Source organism: Pithys albifrons, chromosome 3 (assembly GCF_047495875.1).
Source record: "Pithys albifrons albifrons isolate INPA30051 chromosome 3, PitAlb_v1, whole genome shotgun sequence".
NCBI classification, from domain to species: Eukaryota; Metazoa; Chordata; class Aves; order Passeriformes; family Thamnophilidae; genus Pithys; species Pithys albifrons.
The window spans coordinates 71202384-71227669 of record NC_092460.1 but is presented as its reverse complement, the minus strand read 5'-3'; the positions used below and the strand labels follow the sequence as shown (position 1 = coordinate 71227669).

At 38.8% G+C, this 25286-nt stretch overlaps 1 protein-coding gene across 1 annotated transcript in view; it reads right to left on the bottom strand.

The window, feature by feature from the left end:
- NELL2 (neural EGFL like 2) overlaps positions 1–25286 on the bottom strand; it is a 136712-nt gene that overhangs the window by 99732 nt on the left and 11694 nt on the right. Inside the window, exons 3-7 of the mRNA XM_071552355.1 lie at positions 15773–15923; positions 3111–3284; positions 2909–3005; positions 1055–1127; positions 801–883 (exon numbers count right to left, since the gene is read on the bottom strand). Of these exons, the coding sequence (XP_071408456.1) occupies positions 801–883; positions 1055–1127; positions 2909–3005; positions 3111–3284; positions 15773–15923 (578 nt within the window). The remainder of the gene's footprint in view (positions 1–800; positions 884–1054; positions 1128–2908; positions 3006–3110; positions 3285–15772; positions 15924–25286) is intronic.

The following is a 25286-nucleotide window of genomic DNA, read 5'->3' as shown; positions in this document are numbered from 1 at the left end:
TCATGAAACAAAATGAGTAGGTAAGGATGGGTACAGCCCCTTCTTTCTCATCCTTGTATGTATGAACTGATCAAGAATCTTGCTCTACATAAAGTCCTTGCGGACAGTAGGTTACGGGCAAAAGACCAAAATCTGAGTGGTCAAATTGCAAGTAAAGCTCAAAACCAACATGTTAGCAATTGCTTCTGCACTTCAGCCAAGGCATTTTTAACATTTGTGTACTGAATCAGCCAGGTACCAGCATTCCTGCTGTTATCTAAAGAACTAACATTTCAAATCAGAAGACTCATCTGTTTTCACTGGCAGACATGAATGCTTTTGGTGTAATAGCCTACTGGAACGAAAGAAGAAAGTCCTGCTTTGGATTCTTAACTCTTTATTTGCATATATTTTATCTGAACATGCCTTTGGCAGCTCAGGTCTAGACAAGTCTTGGTAAGTCTTGCTGCAATAAATACTATAAACACCATTACCAATTTCATTGTAGGTTTATTGATTTATTAGCTCAATAGACAGAGTTTGGATACCTATGATCCCTTTACTTGCTCAGAGACTTGGATACTGTTTACTATTAAAATACACAATTCTATAAAATATTAAAACACAAGAAAACTCTCTGAACTAGGAATTTGTATGTATAGACACTAAGCATGGGTATATAAAGACAAACATACCATGGGCAGTTGATCTCCAAACACCCATGTGCACATCCCCATATAAGCACAAATGATCGACAAAGACAGCAATTCAGGACTGATAGTCCTCATTTCTCCCATGACTTGAGTCCTAATAACCATTACCTTAGCTGATGTTTTGGCTAAAATGTCTTGCAGTTCCATAATTTTCTGCACAAGTCCATGGAAGTCATTACAAGTTGGACATGCTAGAACAATAACATGTGTGTTAACAAAAAACCAAACAAACATGTATGCACAATCGGTTCAATCATGTCAAAGTTGACATGTCAAATTCAAGGTTTTAGCAAAGTTTGTGGGACAGAAATAAGGTACAAAGTACATGTTTCATTTTACGATATAACAATTAATAGACTTACTGCGATTAAGATCTGGGCATTGAGAAATAAATCCTTGAGGCATGACAAGTAACTGCACATCTTGCATTATGCCCTATGTGTAAGTGGAGGAAAAAACCCAAAAACATTACTTTTACCTGTCAAAATTATGTTTTCTATTCACCATGTAAAACATTAAAGCTCACACAGGAAAAAAAACCTGATAAAAACAATACTTAGGAATAAAAAGCTTCTTGCCTGGACCCAACTCAGTGATAGAAGAATAAACAGGAATTAAAATAGATGTACAGACATACTGAATAATTTTTAAAGACATAAGATAAATGTCAAGATATTATGTGACATGAGTTTGGTAGTTTTGAATTCACTGTTATTTTTAGCTAGTCACAGCAACAAAGCTTGAAAATGACCTTTAAAAGTAATTTGAAAACAGCTGCAGTTTCAGATACTTTGAAATACTCTTAAATAAAATGCAAATGTTTTACTCAGCTATAACTCTTAAATAGATCTGAAGATTAAAGAAACGAGTCAGGAAAAAAGCATTCATGCAAACAATGATTTTGTGCTGGTTTTGGCTGGAGTAGAGCTCATTTCTTCACAGTCGCTTGCATTAGGCTGAGTTTTGGATTTGTGCTGGAAACAGTGCTGATAACACAGGGATGTTTTAGCTATTGCTGAGCATAATTTCCACAGCAACAAGTCCTTTTCTGCTTCTTGAACCAACCCACCAGAGAGGAGGCTGTGGGTGCACACAAAGCTGAGAGAGACACAGCCAGAACAGCTGACTCCAACTGACCGAGGAAGAGGACCTATCCCAGACTGCACTGTCACACACCATTTAAAGCTGGGGCGAGAAGGACGCAAGGGACATTCACAGTGATGGTGTTTGTTTGTCTTCCCAAGTAACCGCCAAGCATAATGAAGCCCTGCTTTCCTGAGGATGGCTGAACACCTGCCTGCCCATGGAAGTAGTGAATGAATTCTTTGTTTGGCTTTGCTTTACCTATTAAACTCTCTATCTCAAACCATGAGTTTTCTTTTACCCTTTTCTTCCCCATCTCACCAGGGTGGGGGATTAGCAAGAGGCTAAGTGGTGCCAGCTGCAGTTAAACCACAACAGATTTTGATGGGGATCCTTCCATAAAGCTTTAAGAATGCTGAGAAATTACGTTTGTTACATGTCTGTTACACAGCTGCAGAGTTTTATGTTGGCAAGAATTTAGGGAAATATTAGCATGAAATTCAACTATGATATCTGGAAAGGAATGGTTTCACCCAAAAGAATAGATTCCATGCTTGCAGGCAGAATTTACATGCATGCTTAATCATCAAGACATAATTAATAGCCAACTTTCTGGTGTCTAATAGCAAAGGCCAAAGAGAAATTTCAAAGCAAGCCAAGAACTGTGTTATGATTACAGAAGCACAAACTGGTTGAGGTTGAGGAGGCATCTCCTAAGATCATCATCTTCAACTCCCCTGCTCAAGTAGGATCAGCCACAGCAGGTTGCCCAGGACTGTTTCCAAAGGGCTTTTGAATATCTCTACAGTAGTCTTACTCTGACCAACCTCACAATAGAACTCTTTTCTTATGTTCAGATGCAATTTCAGGTGTTTCAGTTCTTGGCCTTTCAGTGGGCACTACTGTGGAGAGTGTGGATCCCTCATCTTCATTCCGTCTGTCCCTCCCCCTCCCCCCCCTCCAAACATTCAGTTATTTATTCACATTGATGAGATTTGACCTTATACCTCCTGAGCCTTCTCTATTCCAGGCTGAACAATCCCAGCTGTATCAGTCTCTAATCATATGAAAGATGTTTCAATCTCTTAATTATTTTATTTAATTTCACTCCCTTCCTTTCAGGGAATACATACCTTAAAATAACCATGTGCAGTATTCCTCTGTCCCAGCCAAAACGTTGTACCCAAAGGGAAGTCCATGAAAGGCTTCTCCACAACTCTTTCATAAATTCTGAAAAGGAAGGGGAAAATATAGTCCCAAGATGTTATCACTTAATTTACTCAGAGCTGGAATATTCAAAATGTGACTTCTTATAAAACAACAGTTTTTACTTACTTATTGCAGTCCACATGTAAAATCAAGTGAGAGGAACTGATTGCTAAGGAAAGTCTGTGCCATTTATCATCTGCCAGAATGTATGGGAATACTTCTGTGTGGGAGCGATGACTGCCTGAACGATAATGCAACCTGATTTCGTTCCGATGACCACTGCTTTCCAGCTCCAGGTACCTGTACCATAAATGCATCATCATGTCATGAACCATTTTTATCAGCACACCAACATTTACATGAGACATCTTCTCATCATCATGCAGGAACTATTCAAAAGAGTGAGGAAAAACAACCAACAAGATACAAAGGTAAAAGTAAATCCTTTTCAGATCTCCACTGCATCTTTCTTCTCAATGACAAATAACGGCAAGTTACAACTTGCATGTAAGTACACAAGATTCCAAGCCAAATACTTTTTTTCTCTAGCAAGACTGTTTTCTATTACATGATCTGATTGGAAAAATTACAACGCTCTCATGAATAATTACCTCATTCTGAAAGTACAGGATACTCTGAAGGCATGAATGCACAAGACAATCCCAAGTTTTGCAATAGGGACATCATCAGCAATTACCAACCAGGGAAAAGAGGCCTGAGACTGAACACTGTTTTGTTTGCTTTCCTATGTACTTCTACATTTCCTTTCATTTTTTGTAATACAATTTCTCCAAAGAAATATAAAATCAATAAATGTAATAAAAACAAATTCTTCAGAAAAAAATTATATATGTGTACATATTTGCTTCACTAAATAAGTATGTGTATTTGTGGGGTGGGCGTGTATATATACAACTATTTATACACATATATATATATAAATATGTATATACATGATAAAAGCCCAGCACTGCAGCTTTGCCTAAACAAATGCACCCTACACCAGATTTGCAGATTGCAAACACAAACTTTGATGGTGAAATTCCAGCAGCTCAACTTAAAAAGCACTCCATAACTCAGGTCTTAGGTAGGCCTGTCTCTTGCATGTTGGAACTCCTCTGGCAATAAGCTTGACAAATCATTTGTCCTTTAAAGTAGTAAGTTTCTCATTTTAAAATTCCCCCAAGAAAAAGCTTTTTACACAGGAAAGAAAAAATAAAATGGAGATTCTCTCATAACCACATGTAACATACACTTAAAGGAAAATTACAATCTGTGTGGTGAGATACAACAACTGGGAGAATGGACAATTCATTTTTGTTTATTTTTGCAGTTACATCTGCAATCAGGCATGACAGTGACTTGTAATCTGAGTGCACACATTCTAGGGCCATGTAATTTACTTTATTTAACAAGCTATCTATATTAAGGAAAAGACAACAATTGCAGTTTTGAAGAGCGAAGCTGAGACAAAATCCAATGTATCTTGTACAATCATTATCCCTAGGAGGAGGCTGGGCTCACTGCACATCTCTTCTTCCTTCAGGGTGTTTCACAGAGGAACATGCCTAGCAACAGCACAAAAACAACTAGTCTTTTGCAAAACTAGCAAAGGACAATTTCTTCTTCCTCCCTAGTATTACCCATGCAGTTAACTAGATTCAGATATAAATTTCATAATCTAAGACAATTTACCTTCTCATGGCCCAAAACCAATTTATGCTTTGGCAAGAAGTAGAAACTAATTGAAAGCAAGGCTGGGGAAAAAATGGGCAATAGTGGCAGGACATCAGTCAACTTAATAACCTCCTTCATAACTCAAGCTTCAAGAATAAAAATAAGGTCAACTAACAGAGAAGGGGAACATTACAGAACTGGACTCCTCCAGCAACTTTTTAGTATCTCAATCCAGTTGCAGACACAACTGGAAAACACAAGGCATGGATATGTTGAAACATTACCTCCAGGTAGAACTAACAGCTAGCTCCTCCTTTGAAGTCAATGACAGAACTGATGCCAACACACAGAGATGCAGACAGACAGGGAACAAACCACACCAGTAGACATACACTCAGTACAGAAGGTATAAATCAAACATTTGTGTTGCCCCTTTTGCAGGTGAGATAATGAAATCTCTGTGAATGAAACATTGATTTGCAAATAAAAAGAAGATATCCATACAAATTTCACAAATTAACAGCTGCTGAGAGAGGATGCTGACAATCGATGACACTGTAATCAGCAAGGAAATCTGCATACACAAAGCTGTACAAAAATTGTGGACTCTTGGAGTTTTGTTTTAATGGTGATTAACACACTTTTTATAGTCACAATCTCTTTTGTTCTTCCATTTGGTAAATTAACACATAAACTACCTTCTAAAGGATAAAATATGCATAATAATGAAAATAATAGCCATTTGGAGAATTATTAGGAGAATAATTTATGGTATATTAATAATCTGCAGAGGCAGCAACAAAACAAAATCAGAAAAGCAAGTGAAATGATAGCCAGAACAATATTGCGTTCAGCTTGAACAAATGCCATGATGATGAAACACAGGGAAGCAAAAGTGAATTGTTTCCACTAAATTTTTCACAAAATACTATGCTTGCTGTTCCACTATTCTACATTTGTTTAACTGCCTCGACTTACATGACTCAGTCTGAGGAGTTTCAGGACATGGGACAAGCTTCTGCACTGGCAAACTCATATGGGTGAAAACACAAAGTTTGCCCACAGTGAGGCTTCTTGTTCCATCTATGAGGCTGTAACACTTGGGTACATGCTTTCCAAAGGTTTGGAAGAGTATTTGAGAAAGTATACTAAGCATTAACAAACACATCTGGATTAAAAAAAATTAATTTAGGGCGACAAAAATACACTTCTCTGTAGGCTCAGATTACTATTTTGAGAGAGAAGATGGTGATTTTGGTTTCTAATGACTTACTCCCAAAGAAAGTAATAATTACTTTGTACTGCAGTCTTCCTCTAGACAAGAATTCCATCACTGAAAAGCTTCAGGGAAACCTCTTCAGCTGAGTCACTGGATTCCTGTCCACACCAGCCCAGCACAGCCCACACATTGCTGGGACAGCAGCAGCCAAAGATGTCCCATTATAAATCCCACTGATGCTTCCCCCAACAAGCTCCAAGTTGGTCATCTATGCTGCAGAAGGCAAACAGCTCTTGGATTGAAAAATAAACCCCAATGAGAAACACAATACAAGAGGAGAACCAGCTCCCTGCTTTGCAATGTCCATAATCTCTGTGGTTGTTCAAGGAATACCAGTCAACTTGATTTTAACCCACAAAACCACATACACACTGGGATAAACAGATTCAACTTCACTGGGAGATCATGCTTAGGTTTTACTACATTTGACATGTGGAGAAGAAAATGCCAACCTCAAAAAAAGGTTGTTACATCTCCATAGCTCACTCTGTGCATGCACAATCACTGCAATGGCAACAGCCGAGGCAACCGTCACAGATCAGCTGCTCTGCTTGAAAACCAGCCAGACAGTGATGCCCTAAGTACTGACTAAGGATGAGCCTGTTTTCATAAGAGGAAGAAATTTGTTTCAAATGCCCTGGAGGAACGTGAGACAGAAAACAGTGATGTTTTCTCTGCTGCCAAGCACTGATCTGTTTTAACTGCTGGGTAAGAGTTGGGAGTCAGCAAATCTGCTCAACTGCAGAGCTCTAATGACCATACTGGCAAAGGGCACATGGCCACACCAGCCCAGGCAGGACTTGCTCCTTGGGCTGCAACAGACCAGCACAGGGAAGACTCCAGAAGAAAGTCAGGACAGCAAAAAGTTAGACATTTCAGAGGTGAAACACCAGGTGGTCCTGGTATCCACAGTATCAGTCTTTGAGAAGAGAGAGGTATGCCCATTCCAGGCAACAGCCAGTGTTGGAAAAGCCTATTGCTTAATGTCTCACTTGTTCATTGGCCATCCTTGCTCACACAATAAACGCACACTTCATTTTACAGCATGCAGACAAATATTTTAGAAGCTAAAGGCAAGATATCATGGTTGTTGCTTATAAATTTATTACAGGGTGGGGTTTTGTTTTGAGCTTTTTTTTAATTTTTTCTACTCACAATTATAGGTATAGTGTTAAAAGAGTTCTTCATGGGTCTTTGATCTACATTAAAAAGAAAAGGGAAAGCAATAAAATTAAAGAGGAATATGTACGAAGAAAAAAATTAAAATCCTTATCTCCATTATTTATTAAAAAAATCTTCATCTGAAGGTTTTTGATATGAAGTTCTGGCTTTTCTGATAAGTATAATTACATAAAACATAAGAGATCCTACTCAGTAGACCCTATCCATTGCAGACTATAGTTACAACAGCAGTAAGCAATTCTGCTGGGTGTAGATTACGAAGATGTAAAAGCAATTCTTGCAGCACCACTACCACATTCAGCAATGCATTATTTGCTATTTTTCATGGTATGATGACTGGGCAGCCAGGAGTGTGAGCCTTATTTTTCTATTTGGAAGTAACAGTAAGCATTCTGAAACATTTCCTGGGAGGTTTTAGTGCTTGGTGCATCCCCTAGAATAACACAATCTCAAAATATCCCCAGGTAGATTCTCATTTTTTCAACCTAAATTATTAATGATTATATGAAGCTTTAAGTGGTAACTTGATTTTACCTATAAAAATCTAGTTCCCACTTCTCATTTATACTACTGCTTGACTGCTTTGACCTTTTCTTGACTAACTACAGTTCTACCTAGCTAAAAGAAGATTGGCAGTTTTGCCAGGGAGTGGAAAAATTAAAAATGGTCTTTACTTCTCTGGATAAGTTGGTACCCCTTATTAGTGAAATTGCACAGTGGGCAGGAAAGTCACCAGTTCCATTTTTGTCCCTTTTTTTGCTGAATACAGTTTCAGAACCAGACATGGATTTTCTGACTTAGGATATTTTTGTTCAAAAATGTTGAAATAATCATTAAAACAAGATCTTTGGAAAGAAACAAACATTCTCACAGTAAAGGTTGTGGGGTCTAGGGTGAAATGCTTCCTAAAATAAGAGATAGAGAGGACAAATCTAAGATTTTCTGGAGGACTTCCTTAAATACTCTTTAACACTATGGTTATTACCTATATGAAAAAAGAGAACTCAAGGGACGAGAGCTCAAAATCAGAAGAGGGTATTACCCATATCCACACAGAGCACACAAACAATAGGTCAGTAAACCCAGCCTCTCCTGTAGACCTAATGGGGCTTTTCCATTACATGGTATTATCAGTCAAAAGCAGTAAGTCAGTTAAAAGAGCGACCTAAATTCTGTAACTTGATGTTAATCTCTATGCCTGTACTAATAAATAAAGCCAGTGAGGCCCATTCCCTGGCCCTGAAGGTAAATATGAACAGTAGTGTTCCACTACAACTCACAGCCATGTTGGAGCTCTCTCTTCTTTCCTTGAAATTGGTGGGTTTTTCCACACTGCCTGGTGGGAACAGTCCCTGGCCAATGCTGCTCCCCAAACTGCCCTGACATCATCTGCAAGGGAGACAAAAGCACGCCAAGGAAGATGCTAAAATTATGCAAAATGGACAACACCAGGCCAGTGCTTCAGCCTGGGTACCGTTTTATTTAGTAGCACAGCCCTGGCCAGGCACTGCCAACAAAGCTGCATCACCACTGCATCAAATGGGGCAGGGGGAAGAGCAAACAACACTCCTCAGGGCACTAGTCTCAGAAGAAAAAAAAAAGGTTCAAATCCCTGCTCCAAGTCAGGCAGAGTGGAAGTTAACTACGTGAGGAAAACACTTCTGAAGCACCCCAGCCAGAGAGCTACTGATCATTCTGGCATTTACATCTCTTTTGCTTTTTATTTTCTTCCACCACAAAATGGTCAACCACTTCAGCTTTGCACTTTGCACTGGACAGCTACTGAGAACAGCGGGGGAGGGAGAAGGTACAGCCCTGATGTTCTTAGACAATGGAGCCAAGTGTTGGGACATGCACAGGGAAACACCCTCCTCACTGAGATGCTCATGGGAAGGAACAGGCAGGTGAGAGAGGGCTGGAACAGCAGAGACACCATCCACACACATTCACCTGCACAAACTACTACTACTACACAGCATTGCAGCTTCTCTCCAGACAGAAAGAAGCCACAGCAGCAGCTACTAGAGTAAGATTGAAATACCCTAATGTTGAAGTGAAGGCTCGGAAATAAACATGTGAGGCTGTTCAAATGCTTTCCATCAGTGTCCCTGGCTCACTGTCGGTACCCAATTCAAACTAATAAACCACAGGGAACAAATATGCGGGGCCTCATCTGATTTCACTGGGACTGCTGTGGTCTGGAACTCTGCTGGCTTTGAAGTCAAGAACTTGCCTCTCAACCAAGAGATCTCTCTGCTCACCTCCCAGAATTTGAGGTCAACTGTATCTAAATCAAGGAGGAAAAATCTTGCCTTCCCCCCTGCAGAGGCTGCATAGCTTCTGCTGAGTTTAGTGCTGTGTCTTAATTGCCCCTGGCTACTACAAGAACAGGGAATCCCAGATCCTGCAATGTCACTGCTGATGAGAAGGCAAGGCTCCCAGCCAGTCCTCTCACAATATCTAGGGGATGAGCCAGAAGCAGGACCTGAGGGGCCCCACCAAGCTCTTCAAGGAACTCCAAGAAAAGCTATTCTCGCAAAAGGGGCTGGCTTGGGTCTTGGAAAAATTCAAACCTGATATTACAGCACATTGTCCATGCCATTCCTGCTTGAGCCATGGATATGAAATCTGCCAAAGAACATTTTCTTAAACACTAATTCTTGCCTCTCACTAACCCCATAAATCAATACACTTATTTTCCATTTGTTCTCACTAACACACAGTCCCAGAAATATCAGTCTTGCCTATCTGAAGCTTCCTCGTCTACTAAAAATCAGCGAGGGAAGAACTTTCTCAGATGAAACACTATAAAAACAAATGATATAAACCATCCTTCTCTTTCCCTTTCTTGACAAAGTTTACCCATCAAGGACTACAAATATAACAAACAACTTTCTGACATATTAGTAATAGTAAAAGGTTATTTTCAATGTAACTCCTGCCACTTCCTCCCTCAAAAGAATACAGATTTCTTTGTTATTTATTTCTTCACAGAAAGCCTTTCAAACAACAGCTGAAGAATAACAGCATTTGTCAAAACCCACATTTCAACTATTTCAGTGGTAGTTTTCAGTGTCATAAGAAGGTATAACCTTTAGTCTCTTACTCAAGAAGGCCTGTCACTAATCTCAATTCAATTAAGAGGTTCCAGATGCATATGAGCATTCTGTAAGAAGTTCTCAACCAATTCACCCTGGATTAGTTGGCACTGTGATGATTTACACTGGACAGCATGGCCTCGCTTGATTAACTAAAGTTACAGAATGGTGTTCTCAAGGTGCATGCATTACAAGAATTCACACCCTACTGGCATTTTTATTCTTTTTCTTTATTTTTTGGTCATAGAGCAAAACTGAAGCAAAAAAAAAAAGCTCAAAAAACCCAAACACCCCCCCAGTCAACAATGACATGGTGTCAATCACATTTATAATAACTTTTATAACCAATACTTCAAGAAACAGGTCATTCCCAGCATTGTGAAGACATTTAACTGAGTATAACACAAAACAGATGCTTTAAAAAATATTTCCATCCAACTCCGTACTGAGGGATAAAAGCTAATCTCCCAAACAAACAGAAACAAGGAACCTTTCTCTTTTGGAACAGAGCACCCAACCAAGCTGTCAGTATCTTCAAAAAGAATCCTATGTCCCAGAGAAACTTCTCATGCACTAGAAAAGGAGTGAATGAATGAAAGAAAATATTTTTGACAGCTTTGATGAAACATGCAACCTTTATCAAAAGACTAGAAGACTAACACAAGAGAAGTTTTAAATCCCTAGAGAAATTAAATTCAAAAACAACTGATTGTTGTGAACAGAATCCAGAGCGTTAGTAACTATTATCAGATCAGTAAGGAACAGCAACTAAGATTTAAAACCAAACAACTGAGTACTACAACCTGCACTCCTCCAACAAAGAACATCAGGGAGTGGTTTAAAAAGAAATAAGCTACTATTTCTTTGGTATAGAGAACAGCCACATACAGCTTTAACATTTGAAAATGAATCCCATATTAGTCTTACCTAATGTCTGCTCTGCAAATTATTTGTTTAAGTGGTGAATATTGGCTTAAGCGGTAAATACTGAAAGCTTTTCTCAGAGTAATGTTTGCACAGATTTTGTGGTGTCAGAGAGCACACTTCACACTGCAGTCCAGAAATACTGATACTCATACATGAAAAGAGGGAACATACAATTCCACCTCTATTTTCATACAATGGTGAAAAGAGAGAACACTACTCATGCATTTAGAATTCACCTCTGACAACTTATCTCCTTGTACACATAAATCAGTAAGAGAAAAAATGTCACAGATAAGTTGCTCCTACATGCTGAAACTGCTGTACAGTACAGGCAATTGGACAGCAGATAATCGGAAGACACCAACTACTGTGAAAGCAAATGCTAAGTTAAGGCTGAAAGTGAATCAATTAGAAGTACAAATTAAGTATAGAGAAAACCTGTCCATAGTATGGTATTGATTTCAATGCTCTGTTTCAGGATATAAAAAACACTAACCAAAGGAAGGAATGGGTAAACTACAAACCAGCAATTTCACCCTTTAAAGGCTCTAATATGAAGTATCTCAAGAGACAGGAATATAATATTAGTTACATAAAGCCATTTAACCACTAAGGGTGGAAAAAGCTTTATTATATCTCTCTACTGTTGATCATTAAATGAAAACATATGATGTAATATCAAGACCTAAAATATATATTACAACCTCACTGCAGATTAAAATCATCTCTGTTGACTCTTTTTTCAAGAAGTAGGTAAGACAAATTCAGAAGTGAAGAATACAGCTTAAACCGAAGGCTGAGGGCAAACACAACAATCAGTCTTTAACAGTGCTTCTACTCACACTTAAGGCATCCCCTCATTACCACAATTAAAAATATTTAACCTTGTTACTGTGAAATACAATGCGTTTTAATCAGGGCACTGTATCTGGTCAAGGTGATGCTCTCAAATTAAGAAAACATTTATAGCTTCCATCTTTCAGACATATGCCTAACAGGTGCATTCAAATGCCTGAAATTCATCTTCACAATTACTGATGCATGATTTGGATTCCCCAACACCACAAGAGCTTTTCTTCCCTTGAACTATCAACCTTCATGCTGTGCCCAAAACTACCACTGCCTGAACTCCTTGGCTGCTCTAATCAGTGGGGGGGGAAAAAAGCAATGTCTGTGGAAATGTACGATCAAGTCAGAAAGGGACAGTTATAGGTAGTATTTCAGATTCTTTCATTTTCAGATTATTTTTGAAATAATTTAATATATTTAATACTGAAGAAAAGCATAATTGTTATGAAAGGGGAAGTCAGCTTCAATAGCCAACTAGGAAAAGAAAAATGAAAGCATTTAACAGAGTCCAAAAAGATTACTATATTTGCAGAAGATCATTTCAGGAGCTACTTCTGTGGTGACAGCAACAGCCCGGCCTCAGCAAAAGCCTCAGACTTACATAGAGAACTTTTGTATCTCTCTGACAGCCCAAAGATAGCATTCAGCACATGACATTAGAGGGGAAACTTTGAGACCAGTCCTATCAACTTCTTAACACCTAAAGTCTTAAATAGTTGTAGTATTCATTTTTTATGATACTCTAAAGGGAACCAGCAAACAAAACCAAAACCAGCCACATAAAACTAGAGAACATATACTGAGTCAGTAAACTCTGAATCATGTAAACTATTTTAAGTCTATAAAGAAAACCATAAAACTAAAAAAAGTAACTACAGTTTAGGAAATGCTCTCAATTGCTGTAAATTAACAGATTCACACCAAATTCCCTAGACCCATACAAAAAAAGGATGAGTTTTTACTCTTCTCTATTTTCAAAAACACACAAAGTATTTGCCAAGCCACTAAATAAACATACCTTTTTCCACTTCTTAAACAATTTTATTTTCTTGTACCCTAGAAATTCTTTTATCCTAGAACTATTATTTGTTATGAAACCTCTGTGCAATAAAACATATGAAAAGTTACTTGTGTGATAACTGACTATATCCTTCAATTACTGCCACCTGCCACCTTCCTCACCACTATTTAATTTCTCACTAAGGAAAGGTTAGAGCTAGTACTGACCCCTGTAAATTAGGGATATAGACCCAAGGCAGCAGTTCAATATCAGCACAACTTTTTTTGACAGAGTGATAAAAGGCTAAAGCTAGGGGCAAAGGAGTGGAGCCAGGTCTGGCACTGCTACTTCTTCCACTAACTGTGATGACTGACTGCTACGACAGACTTCACAAGAAGGTGTTTAAGAACTACAAGACTGTTACAGACAAGTCCCTGGTCAGAGATTGGCAAGGCCAGAGATGGAGATCCAGAACTGAAGAAGAAGCATCTAATGCAAGCTATCCAAATGTTTCCTTTACTCTTGTCATTACTGTCATTCATCATAAAAGAACATTAAAACCATGACTACAGGAGACTCGGAGATGCTACCCTGATTCCAGTATTATCCACACCTAAGTCAGCACTCATTCTAGCACAGTTAAGTTGACCCGAACAAGCACTACTATGGCACACAGACATCCTTCTGTACATCCTAGCACAGAATAGACCAGAATGTGTTTATTAAAAGCCTAAGAGCACATCTGTTATAACAGCCACAAGCTCTTTCAGGCCATACTCTTGTTGAGAATAATTTCACACCTGCTGAAGATAACGAAGATTTTTGCTGACTGTAAGGGGATCAGATTACATCTAACATTTTTTAAAGCCAATTCTTCTAGATCCTTTTTAAATTAATTGCCTAATATTCCCCCAAAGAACACAACAAAATATTCATGAGGAGATTGTTCTTTAGCCCGCTTCAACAAATCTGACCTAACAAATGACTGTTTGCCTAAATAACCTATTTTTTTTGTCTCTGATTATCCAAAGGCTTAAAAAGACACCCCAAATGCAAACATAAAGCATACATCTCTACAGAAAAATCATAGGAGGACATAAGAAAAAAAGGACACACTAGCTAAAATGGTGGGAGGAGCTTTTTTCACCAAGGCACAAGCTGATTATTATCTTTATTTTCATACCTCTAACATTATACCATCAGAATAAGAGTAATAATAGTTTCCACAATTAAGAGGAAAAGGGCCCCAAAAATGCTCCGCAATGCCACTAAGTTACACATCCACAGTTTATATACCTACACACATAACACAGACCTTCCAATTTCAATTAGAAACCTTGACAAATGCTGTTAGACAGTTCAAATTTCACTATGCAGATAAACAGAAGATTACAGAATCAACTAGGCTGGAAAAGACCTCAAGATCATCAAGTCCAACCTATGACCAAACACCACTATGTCAACTGGACCATGGCATTGAGTCTTCCCTTAAACACCTCCAGAGATAGTGATGTCCTAGGCAGTCCATTCTAATGTCTAATCACCTTTTCTGTGCATACATTCCTCTTAATATTCAAACTAACACAGCTTGAGGCTATGTCCTCTAGTGCCATTGCTGATTGCCTGGGAGAAGTCACCTGGGGTCCAACCCCCACCTGGCTATAAACTCCTGTCAGGTAGTTGCAGAAAGCAGTCAGTTCACCCCTGAGCTTTCTCTTTTCCTGACTAAACACACCCAGCTCCCTCAGCTGCTCCTCACAGGACTTATGCTCCAGCCCCTTCACCTCCCTTGTTGCCCTTCTCTGCACCCTCTCCAGTACCTCAACATCCTTCCTAAACTGAGGGGCCCAGAATTGGACACAGCACTCGAGGTGCAGCCTCACCAGTGGCAAGTACAGGGGAACAGTCACTTCTCTAGTCCTGTTGGCCACACCATTAGGGATACAGGACAGGATGCCATTGGCCTTCTTGGCCACCTGAGCACACTGTTGGGTCATGTTCAGCACCTCCAGGGTCTTTTCCACTGGGCAGCTTTCCAGCCACTCTTTCCCTAGCCTGTAGCACTGCATGGGGTTATTTCTGGCCAGGGACGGGTTTCTGGCAAATATTGCTAATGACTCCTTAGAAAAGTGTACCCTTGAAAACTCCTTTTGATTCTGTCAGAGAATCATAGGGCAGTTCTCTTTAATAGCTATTACTCAGACAGATATATAAAAATATTTCTCTAGCAGTCATTACCCTATCAAAGGGATAATCCTTAAATGCTATATGTCACACACTTTAGCTTTTTAAGGCTGACAACATTTTGAGTAAAATTCTGTCATTCATGGGAGGCATAAGCCCATAACTGGAGGATTTTTTTTTGTTTATTTGTTTGTTGTTGTTGGTTGTTTTTTTTTTAACTCCTTGCAGTGTTAAACACCAGCTGGTGAAGAGGTGGACACACAGGGCCATGCTTTGTGAATCAGTGTAGCTATACTGACATGACACTTTTATACCAGCTGAGCATCTGGTCCTTATGGTTATGAATGACAGTAGAGAACTGCCTTTTTATGCCCTTGGTGGCAAGAGAGCTGTAAAGAGCAACATCTATTCCTCTTCCCTCAGCTGATTTGGACTTGTGAATTGTTATGAACCTGGACAATATGGCTATCCAAACACTATGAATATTTGCAAATTATATGCTACACAACACTTTGGCTCTAATTTATGTTCAATTTTTTACTGCATAAATACACATACTTTCATTAGCCAGCATAAAGGTATCAGTACTTACCTATGATCTAAATGATGAATAGATAGAATAACGCCTGAATTCAAATGGACTTGTTTTAAGGTCACCAGGATTGTGAATTCATATTTATTTCTTAACTTCTGAAAAAAGATTTCAGCTGTTTCTGGAGAGGCCTTAACACTTCTTGAAGTATCTAAAAAACAAGGTAAGAGGAAAACCCACTCAGTATAAACTCTTACTTTATATCCTCATTCAAATAGCTTACAAAATAACAAGCTATTTATTTCTAGAAGCACAGTTGAACAGAAAGGCAAAAGCAGGGACCAAAGTATTTTAAACATCAGCTTTACATGCAATGGGAGCCAAAGTGAAAGAGAACACATTTTCTAGGACACCTATTCTATTCTGCAAAAGGGTAGTGGTTTACATTGAACCAGGGTCATAACTCTTACTTTTCCACAGATGTCAACACAGTACCTTCAGTATCTTCTCCAAAATACAGGCTCACTAGTAGTGAAGTTAGAGAGTGACAACACTAAACATGAGCCTAAAACATGACCTGAGCAACTTTTAATGACTTCTACAGAAATGTTATGCTTAATAGCATATACACATAAATAAACAAACTAATTTTAAGAACAAACAAAGCAAAACCAAAACAAACCAGTGCAGAGCAGATCTCTTTAGGGACAATTTACTCATCTTTAAGTAATTTTATAGTTAGCTTCAAAACTCACCAAGTTTAAAAATATATTACTGCTAATTAATCACTATATACTCCAGTTGTGTGGTATTTTGCTGCTGCTTCTTGCACAGAATTTCATGAACATTTGTTAGAGTAATGGCATACACACACAAAAGATCTTACATTTAAAAACCCACACACAGCCAAGAGTGAGGCAATATCTCTGCTAAATTCGCACATAATATGCATAGAAAATAAAAAAGCCCAAGCTTAAAGCCTCTAGAGAGATAATTTACAAAATAAGATGTCAAATGCTAGAAAAACAATTCCCAAGGTTTTCTATAATACATTATACCAGGAAAATATTAATATATATTTTTAATGCACAAAATCAATTCATTAGCATGTGTAATCAACTGTGTAAGAAGTAAATCAATTCACAAGCTTCTTGTCACAGCAATTTGACCATCCTGCTCCATGCAGGGATACTAACTTAGAACAGCAGTAGAGAGTTAATTGCAATGGAACTGGTGATTTTCTTTTGGTAGCGCTGGAGCTGAGCTCTCAAGTACACCACTCTAAACTTACACCACTGGTCTGAGAACAGTTTTATTCTTTAAGCTGGACCTATGAAAATGCTGCTCTCCATTAACAGAAAATCGTTTATTGTGCTTCATGGACCAGGAATCTTTTTAATATGTATTTACGAAATGTAACAACCTGTACAACACTGAAGTCCTAGCCAAGCTCCTGCACAGTGTCACACAAGGCTGAATTTCATTAGTTTTTCACAAAGGAGAACCCAAAAATTAAAACACACACACACACACACACAATTCCTGTGATATTTTCATTAGCAACTGATGAAAGAAACTATATGCATAACCACCCTAACCCTTATACAATGCCAGTTCCCACATAAATATCTCCCCCTCCTACATGCACTTTTAATCTAACTGGAGCTACAGGGATGCAAAGACTGCACTACAGATGGCCTGTGCTTTAGCAAGGAAACAAATCTTCACCATCACATGGAGCTCTCAAGAGCCATCCCGATCCTCAATGCTGTGCTAAGAGAGGCAGAGGAAACACAGAGCTGCCACAATACCCACAAAAGAGGAATCTTTTTAGACGTCTATTTATGTAACCCCTTAATCATCTGATCACTAGGCTCGATGAGAATTTTCCATCCTTTACTCTATCAAACCTTATCTGGGTACCCTATAATCATTCACTGTGGCCTTAGGTGACCTTCCTGTATAGACAATAGCATCAAGACCTGATTACACCATGCTGGAAGCCTATATATAAAGATTACTGTCACATTAACTGCTAGAGTATTAAATTGCCAAAACACATGGCCATTCAGCTTTGGCATTGCAAATAGGTCAGTTCATACTTGCTGCTCAAAAAGGCTATACAGCCTTTTGAGTTATTACTATTCTATGAAGCACAAGCCCCTCTGTTCAGGGCAAGCACCAGGTGGATTTCTTAAAAGCAAGATGACTGAAAGGTCCTTGATCCATCAGATCCATTCCTTTTACACTAACACAAGAGTGCAAATACCTCCTTCCAATTGCCTTTGAACACTAGCAGTAGGTGCTTTATAGATCACCAGCTGTGCTCAAATACTGCTTCAGGCTTGTTCTTGACATTTGGCTTTTAGTAATCAGTTGAACGCCCAAGGAAAAAACTTTATGAGATTAGACCTCTTCCATAATAGTTTGGAAAAATCAAACTGGTATATTTCAGATAATAACTTGTGGTTTCTCAACAGTTACATATAAATCTCATACTGCGAACATTTCTAATACACAAATCCCAAGGCATAAATCTTTTTAGAATGTAAAAATAAGGAGAGAACTATTAGTTTAAATGAGAAATTTGCCTCTACCCATGAGATATATATATATCTGTATATATGTGGTTTACTTTCCTAGAATATTCCATGTGTTTGTTTTGACCACACCATGACAAGTCACAAACCCATAGTGTTATCACCCCATACTTTAAAGAATGAAAGTGACAATGAAAGAAATAAAAATCCAAACTCAAAGCATGTCTCACTCTTTGTTAGAGATCTTTTAAGATCTAACACTGCAAAGCAATCTGAAAACCTAGCAAATAAAACCACTGACCATAAGACCTGCAGGAACTCAGCCCTTCAGAAGACAAGCTGAGCAGCTGCCTGTGTTTGCAACAACCCTCACTACTAGGACACATTTTCCCCTCTCAGAGAAAATCTGTAGTCGGAGGTCTGCAGCAAACACCAACGCCACAGTAGTGTCTCCTGGAGATGTTGGAAGCAGCCACCAACAAGTTATGGAGGAAAATTTCCATATAGAGTACCAGTAGCATACTAAATCACACAGACTTAGGACAAGCTATTTTTTATTAGAGGTGTTTTCCAGTCCACAATTAAAAAAAAGAAAAAAGGTTTTAATCAGAATGGAAAACTTGTCTTAACAAAGGGTGTGCTCTTGAATTTCTGAAAAGTATCTAAAGCCAAACACACAGTATCAACTGAACTATAACACAGATTCCTGCAGAATAGTCTTTGAAGGAGGTATCCTAACTAATTGGGCTACACAGTTTGATTCATGTGCACATAATCAGCTTTTAATAGCAGCATCTATAAATCAATTCTCCATCTGACCGTAGGTTTGCTGAACTATCCAAATTAAATTCTAGAGATTTGTGAGAAAAAGAAGGGCTGCAAGCTAAAATGAATCTGAAAAACATAATAAGTCTGGCTCAATTTTGTTTCATTTTCCTGCACTAGTTGGGATGAGTGTCACAAGCATATATTCACATCCTGTCACTTGTCCATATTCAAATCTTTGGCTAATATTTTCTTAACTAGAGATTTCATGCAGCCTTGTCCTGGGTTGAGCTGGCAAAACACCAACTGTCCAGGACAGAGTGAAAAGGGTTCCTCCTCCCCCCAACCAGCCAAGGGAAAAAGAAGAGGGAGAGAGGAAAAAAAAAACTTCCAAAGCCAGGTCTATGCTGAAACTAACTACATGTATTTATACAGAAAGGAGAAAATTAAGAGGATACTACAATATAACACACACTTACACAAGTTATGTATAACAAGAAATAACTTCCCACTTCCCAGTAAACACAAATTCTACCATTTTAACTACAAATCATTCTAGAGATGTTGGTTCTTCAGAGACAGACTTAAGCAGAGAGAAAAGCTAAGAACAAACATTTTACTTCCCTCAGATAACATGATGTTAAGCCGGTGCTCTGAGCTTGGGCCTCCCCATCCCTCCTGGGACAGCAGAGTGTCTTGCTGGCACCACAGCTGTGAAGCAACTGAACAAGCCACACCCACACACCAGCTCTTACCCCTTTTGAGATGATGCAATATGGTATGGAATACAATATTATTGGCTAGAAGAAGTCAGCTGTTAGCTAGCTCAGCCCAGCTCAAGTCAGCTGACAATTCCCAGGCCTAGCTGAACTTTAAAACCTAAATTTAGGCCCAGCTGGCTAAACCCATAACAAGCCTACAAAGGGCAAGTGTTTACTTTATATTGTTCTTTTATTTAAGTAACCAATATGGGCTAAGCTGCTCCCAGCCAATGGGACAACATGCAAAGCCAATCCAAAAGTAGAATGTTTCCAATGCTGAAAGGGTACTACAGCAGGTTTTTAAGAAGAGAATGCATTCAAATTCAGGAGTTGCATTTCTGTAATGAAAACTGAAGATAGAGAGAAGTAAAACAACTTTTATTAGACCCAAACCCTGCTAGATATGATATGCTTTACATACTTCAGGAAAAAGGCTGGTTGTTTTGATATTTGAACTGATAAATAAGATCAGCTAATAAAACATTTTGAGCTGCTTTTGCTATACATTTGTTAATTTCCTTCTCATAGATTCCAAAACGTTTCAGAGAGAATTGCAAAACAGGAGCAGCTATAGTTTTCCAAACCCACAAGAAGCTGAGTTGGTTTCTCCAAGGCTGTAGGAGGGAGCTCAACAAGAGTCTGGGGGAAGATGCTGCAGTTCTACCTCAAATTTAAAAGACTACAAGATACAGGGTGAACACTAACCCTGTTAGACTCCCACCCGGGCCATTCCCTAAGGGTGTGCTTAAGCTGCAGAGCCCAGGACTACTGTCCAGTTCCCAAGCCTGGTGAACACTAAGACTACAATCTAAATGTATGTCAGGATACAAACAGGTGCATCTAGACCTTTAGGTATCCAAGTGCTTCCTGTAAACTGGGTACAGCCTAGTCTCCTCAGAACAAAAACTCACAAAGGCCAGGAACAAGAACTCTAGTAAATCTCTCAAGCTGAATGATCAGGACCTTGGGATACCCCATGAACTGTTTAAGGAGATAGTCCAAAAACTGCCCTTGTAGTTTAGATACCACCATGGTATGGTGTGTTTCCCTTCTTATTTCTACTGAAGAAATGTCTCAGAAAGGATGTATGCAAATAGAAATTAAATGGATGCGAGAAGGAGAAAAGAGAGCGCAAAATGCTCTTCAACAGAAATTAACAATTGAAACAAAAACTGACTTGAAGCCAAATCATTAACTCAAACAAAAATAAGGGGGGAAATGTCACAGTTTGTTCTTACAGCATTTGGGGAGGTTCCACAACTGCCTTTGCTTTTTAGCTTCCTCTACTCTGAATGTCAGCTACAGCTTTGATTTGTCATCCAGGTTCCTCCAGTTCAAGCCATATGCAAAGTCCCACAAGTCACAACAGATTGACACAAAAGACTAGAAGGACCTGTCTCTGAATACATTTTTCCCCCAATTACACTGGATGTTCATACTTAAAAAGTTCAACTTCATATTATTCAACCTCAAAAAAATGGTAACCATATCACTTTTAGCCAAAACTATGGCTCAACTACATCCTACATACTTTGGTGTTTAAAGTCATTTTGGCATAGGTGAGAATTCAAATCTACTGTGGGATAAGAGGAGGAAAAGGTACTGAGGGTCTGGACACCTAGGCTTAAAGGCCATTGCAATGTTTCTGACCTGAAATAACCAAACCATTATTATGGACCAAACTTGCTTGTGTAATCAGGAATAGTTTGTACATTTCTGTAAACAATCATGACTTCATTCAAAGTGCTTTGCTTGAAATGTTTTCTTCGCCATGGTCAGAGTCCACAGGAAATTTTTGCTTGGTTTATTAATATTGTTTGCTTGCTTTCTTTTTTGAGGTTTTTTTTTAAAGTTATAGGAACACTAAAAACTGACATCTATGCAAATAAAATTAAAACAGAACATATTTAATAGGGGGAAAACCTTCTACCTGGTATGATAGATGGAGATAACCGAGTGGTAGCAAGGTTTCAAATATTTCTGCCTGCTCCTGGCACTAACCTGGATGACTTTAGGACAGACTTTGCAAATTCAAGACAGTCTTTGGCAAACTGCAACTGTAATATAATATGTATTCCCTGTATATTGACAATAATATCACTTAAATCTGCCCAGAAGCGTTCTGCAAAAGAGATGATACAAATCTAGTTTGAGAGTGATTATTCTTGTGGCTGGGTTAAGCCTCTGAGCTTATGCATCTACTGGCTGCTTCTAGAAACCAACCAAAGTCACATCTAACTTAATCTTTCTGTGATGCTAAGCTTACCTTTTGACAGCCCAACTAGTATGACTTCCCCTGCTGAAAGTCTCTTTGCATCCCTTTGAGGCTACAAAACAGTTGTTGAGGTGCCAGCCACTGAAGTACAACCAAACTCTTCCAAAGCATGGCCAAACCCCTTAAATGATCTTGAGAATCATTTTTCATGCCACACATGTACTTAACTAGCCCACACTGTGTAGACTGGGGCAGGTGGATCTTTCCTTTCAGCCAACCCACCTCCTACACTAGCAGAATCCAACTGTTCAGCGAAGCTGTCAAACGAAGGGTGCAGCTGCTCAACATGATTCCTCACATGGATTACAGATCAGGGAAACATCATTTCAATGGTAGTGTGCCTCAGTGTGTCAGTACCACAACGTAAACAGCCACAGAGAGCACCTTTGCTCGCATAGTAGATCCATAAACACTGAAGTAGATTCAGAGGGAACAAGAAGCAGATTTACACCACTACATAAACACCCATTTGAGCATAGGACTAGGTATCATGGCGCTCTCAGCCTCAGGCTTAGCTTTACCAAGCACAATGCTAAGACACTAGGATATCTCATCCTCACTTGTGCTTTCTTTCAGCAAAGAAGGAATTTGCACCAGGATTGCAAATGGAATCATTTACTGTAACAAAGCAGCCTGGCTGCACCTCAGAGTCAAGTGTACTCTTCCAAAAATAGGTAGGGTCCATGACTAAAGGTTTCATGACTTTTGGACTCAGTAAGCAAGAACTAAAGAAGAGGTAAATAGATACAGTAAAGATTCCAGGGACTGTATCTACAATACCATATTCCTGACAATTTTTCCAACCTTTTGCAAATTAAATAAGAAATCTAATCATAGGAAAACCTGAATTTAAGATGTGTAGGACTCTGGATTAGAAGTCTGTATTCTCAGCACAGGAGGCTGAAACAGCTGATTTGCTAACAAGCAATACAGATCCTGCTAAAGTTGTTACTAAAACAACTCCCACCAAACCACTATAGAAAATGAGAATGTGCTCTCCTGAACATTTCCAAAAGGAATTTTAGAAACACACAGACAAACACAGAGAGAAGCATCCCCCACACAAAAGGACTATCAGCAATTTTTAAAGGCATACATGATACAGAAACTTCTGCTCCTTGCCCAGAAAAATAGTATCTCTTTCAGTCCAACTACGTCATCATGCTAGATACTATCCCCAGGAGAGAGGGTGCTACTGAGTGCAGACCTATTACATAACAAAATGATGAAGATAAAAGATAATGTGTTCTTTTTACTGTAATTCCACTCCTAGGAAATTATAATACGTGCTGTATGGTATGCTCTGCACCATATATTATTGTAGTGCTTTCTAGTGATTTATAGGTTTCAGGTTAACAATTACATGATGCAATAGCTTTTTTTGATTACCAGTTTTCTCTACTCTATGTACCAACACTATCCCTAATTCCTCTTTAAATTTTGAAGATGCTTTGTATGCGCTCCCTCATAGGTAGTATCAAGTACTGCTACTTAGAATTATATTGTTTAGGTTTTTCACAGTGATACCACTATAAAACCTACTATGTTTGAACAAGGACACAGACGTATCCCACAGAGTGGGATTTCTCTCTGCTTTATTTCAATAGATGCTCCAGCTACATTTAAAAGATTGCAGCTACTACAACTTTATAAATATATATGTACATATAAACACACATACAAACAGCTCCCTTTAGGCACAAAGCAGATTTCTAGAAGCTGCTTTGAGAACACCTTGAAACCAATGGAGAAAGTCAAGCCTGTCTTGTTTTCCTTGCTGCTGCCATCTGTGGCATATGCACCTAGTTATGCTTGGCTGCATACTGTCACATGAGCACTTTGTGTCAAACTGACCTAACAACAAAAAAAAAATCACACCAAGAAATGTTGTTAACACTGGGACACGGAAGAGCAGAAGAAAAATAATGCATTTCTTTCCAGCCACACTGGTACTGTAATGAGGACATAATACACATGAGAATTGCTAAAAGACTGATTTTATTTTCAGTTCCTTGTCATATACCATGGTCAGGATTTTAACAGTCATTCAAATCACACTGAGGGGGAGGACAGGAAGAGGCAGTAGTGTTGCCAGCCAGCCTTTTCCAAATGAACAAGCAGGCTACCAAAGGTAAACAAAGCCTAATCAATTAAAAACAATAAAGTACAAACTTAATGGCAATAATAAACCGTGCAAGCAGATTATGCTAGATGTAGATCAAGCTGAATGACATGACCTACCTTTCTCCCTGAACATATGACACAATTTAGATTCTCAGTTATATTCCAGTGGGTGAGCTATCATACAACAGACGGTAGATCAGTACGCACCATGGTACCTCTGGTTTAGGATCATGCTTGGTATAGACACTCCAACACCCTCTGAGCAACACATCACATCTCTCCCTCACTTGGTTCTCACTGTGCAAGTATCAGTAAGACTTACTCATGCTTTCTGCTCAGTCATTTTCTCTCAAGTCCTCTTTTTGTCACCAGTATGCTGCTCCTGAGGACCTAACTCCTATAGTTTGTGTTTCACCAAAACATTTAGGCTGGAAAGGACCTCTTGAGATGATCCAGCACAACTGTAATCATTTTTGGATACTCTGGAGGCTTTACCTTTTTTCCTCTCAGAATCTGTTTCTTGCTCTTTGCACTGGTTTGAATCTCTCATTCTAGATTTTCTTCATCTCTGGCTTTCTGGGGTATAAGCGCTTTCTGTCCACATCAGGGCTAGTTACATTTGGCTTAGCAAAATTCTAAGTTTTAAGAATTTTAATGCCAATTTATTTTCACACAACACAATGATAAGCTTAAGAAAACATTAATATGAGAACCAATGAAATTTCACAGATAGCCACAACAATGTGGTCTGCATGAAAGATTAAATTCTGACACAAGAGAATGGCCAACAGTCACCAATGAAGATAGAGAGCACCATAAAATTTAAAACTGTATTCTAACAGCAAAAATAGCAGAGTGTGGCACAGGGAGCGAGACCACCACTGTTAAAAATTACACCTGAAGCATGCCAGACACATCCAACACCTCTGTTGCTAGCCACAGGACTCCAGCAGTGGACTGAGCAAATAGCAGCAGAGAGGGGGTATAGAGAAACACTGAAATGCAGCCCCGAGGACCCGACCTTCTGCACATGCAGGATTTATTGTTGGAGTTTATCAATAATGCCTTTTTCTCTGTACAGGTTTGAGTTTCGAGAAGTTCTGTATCCC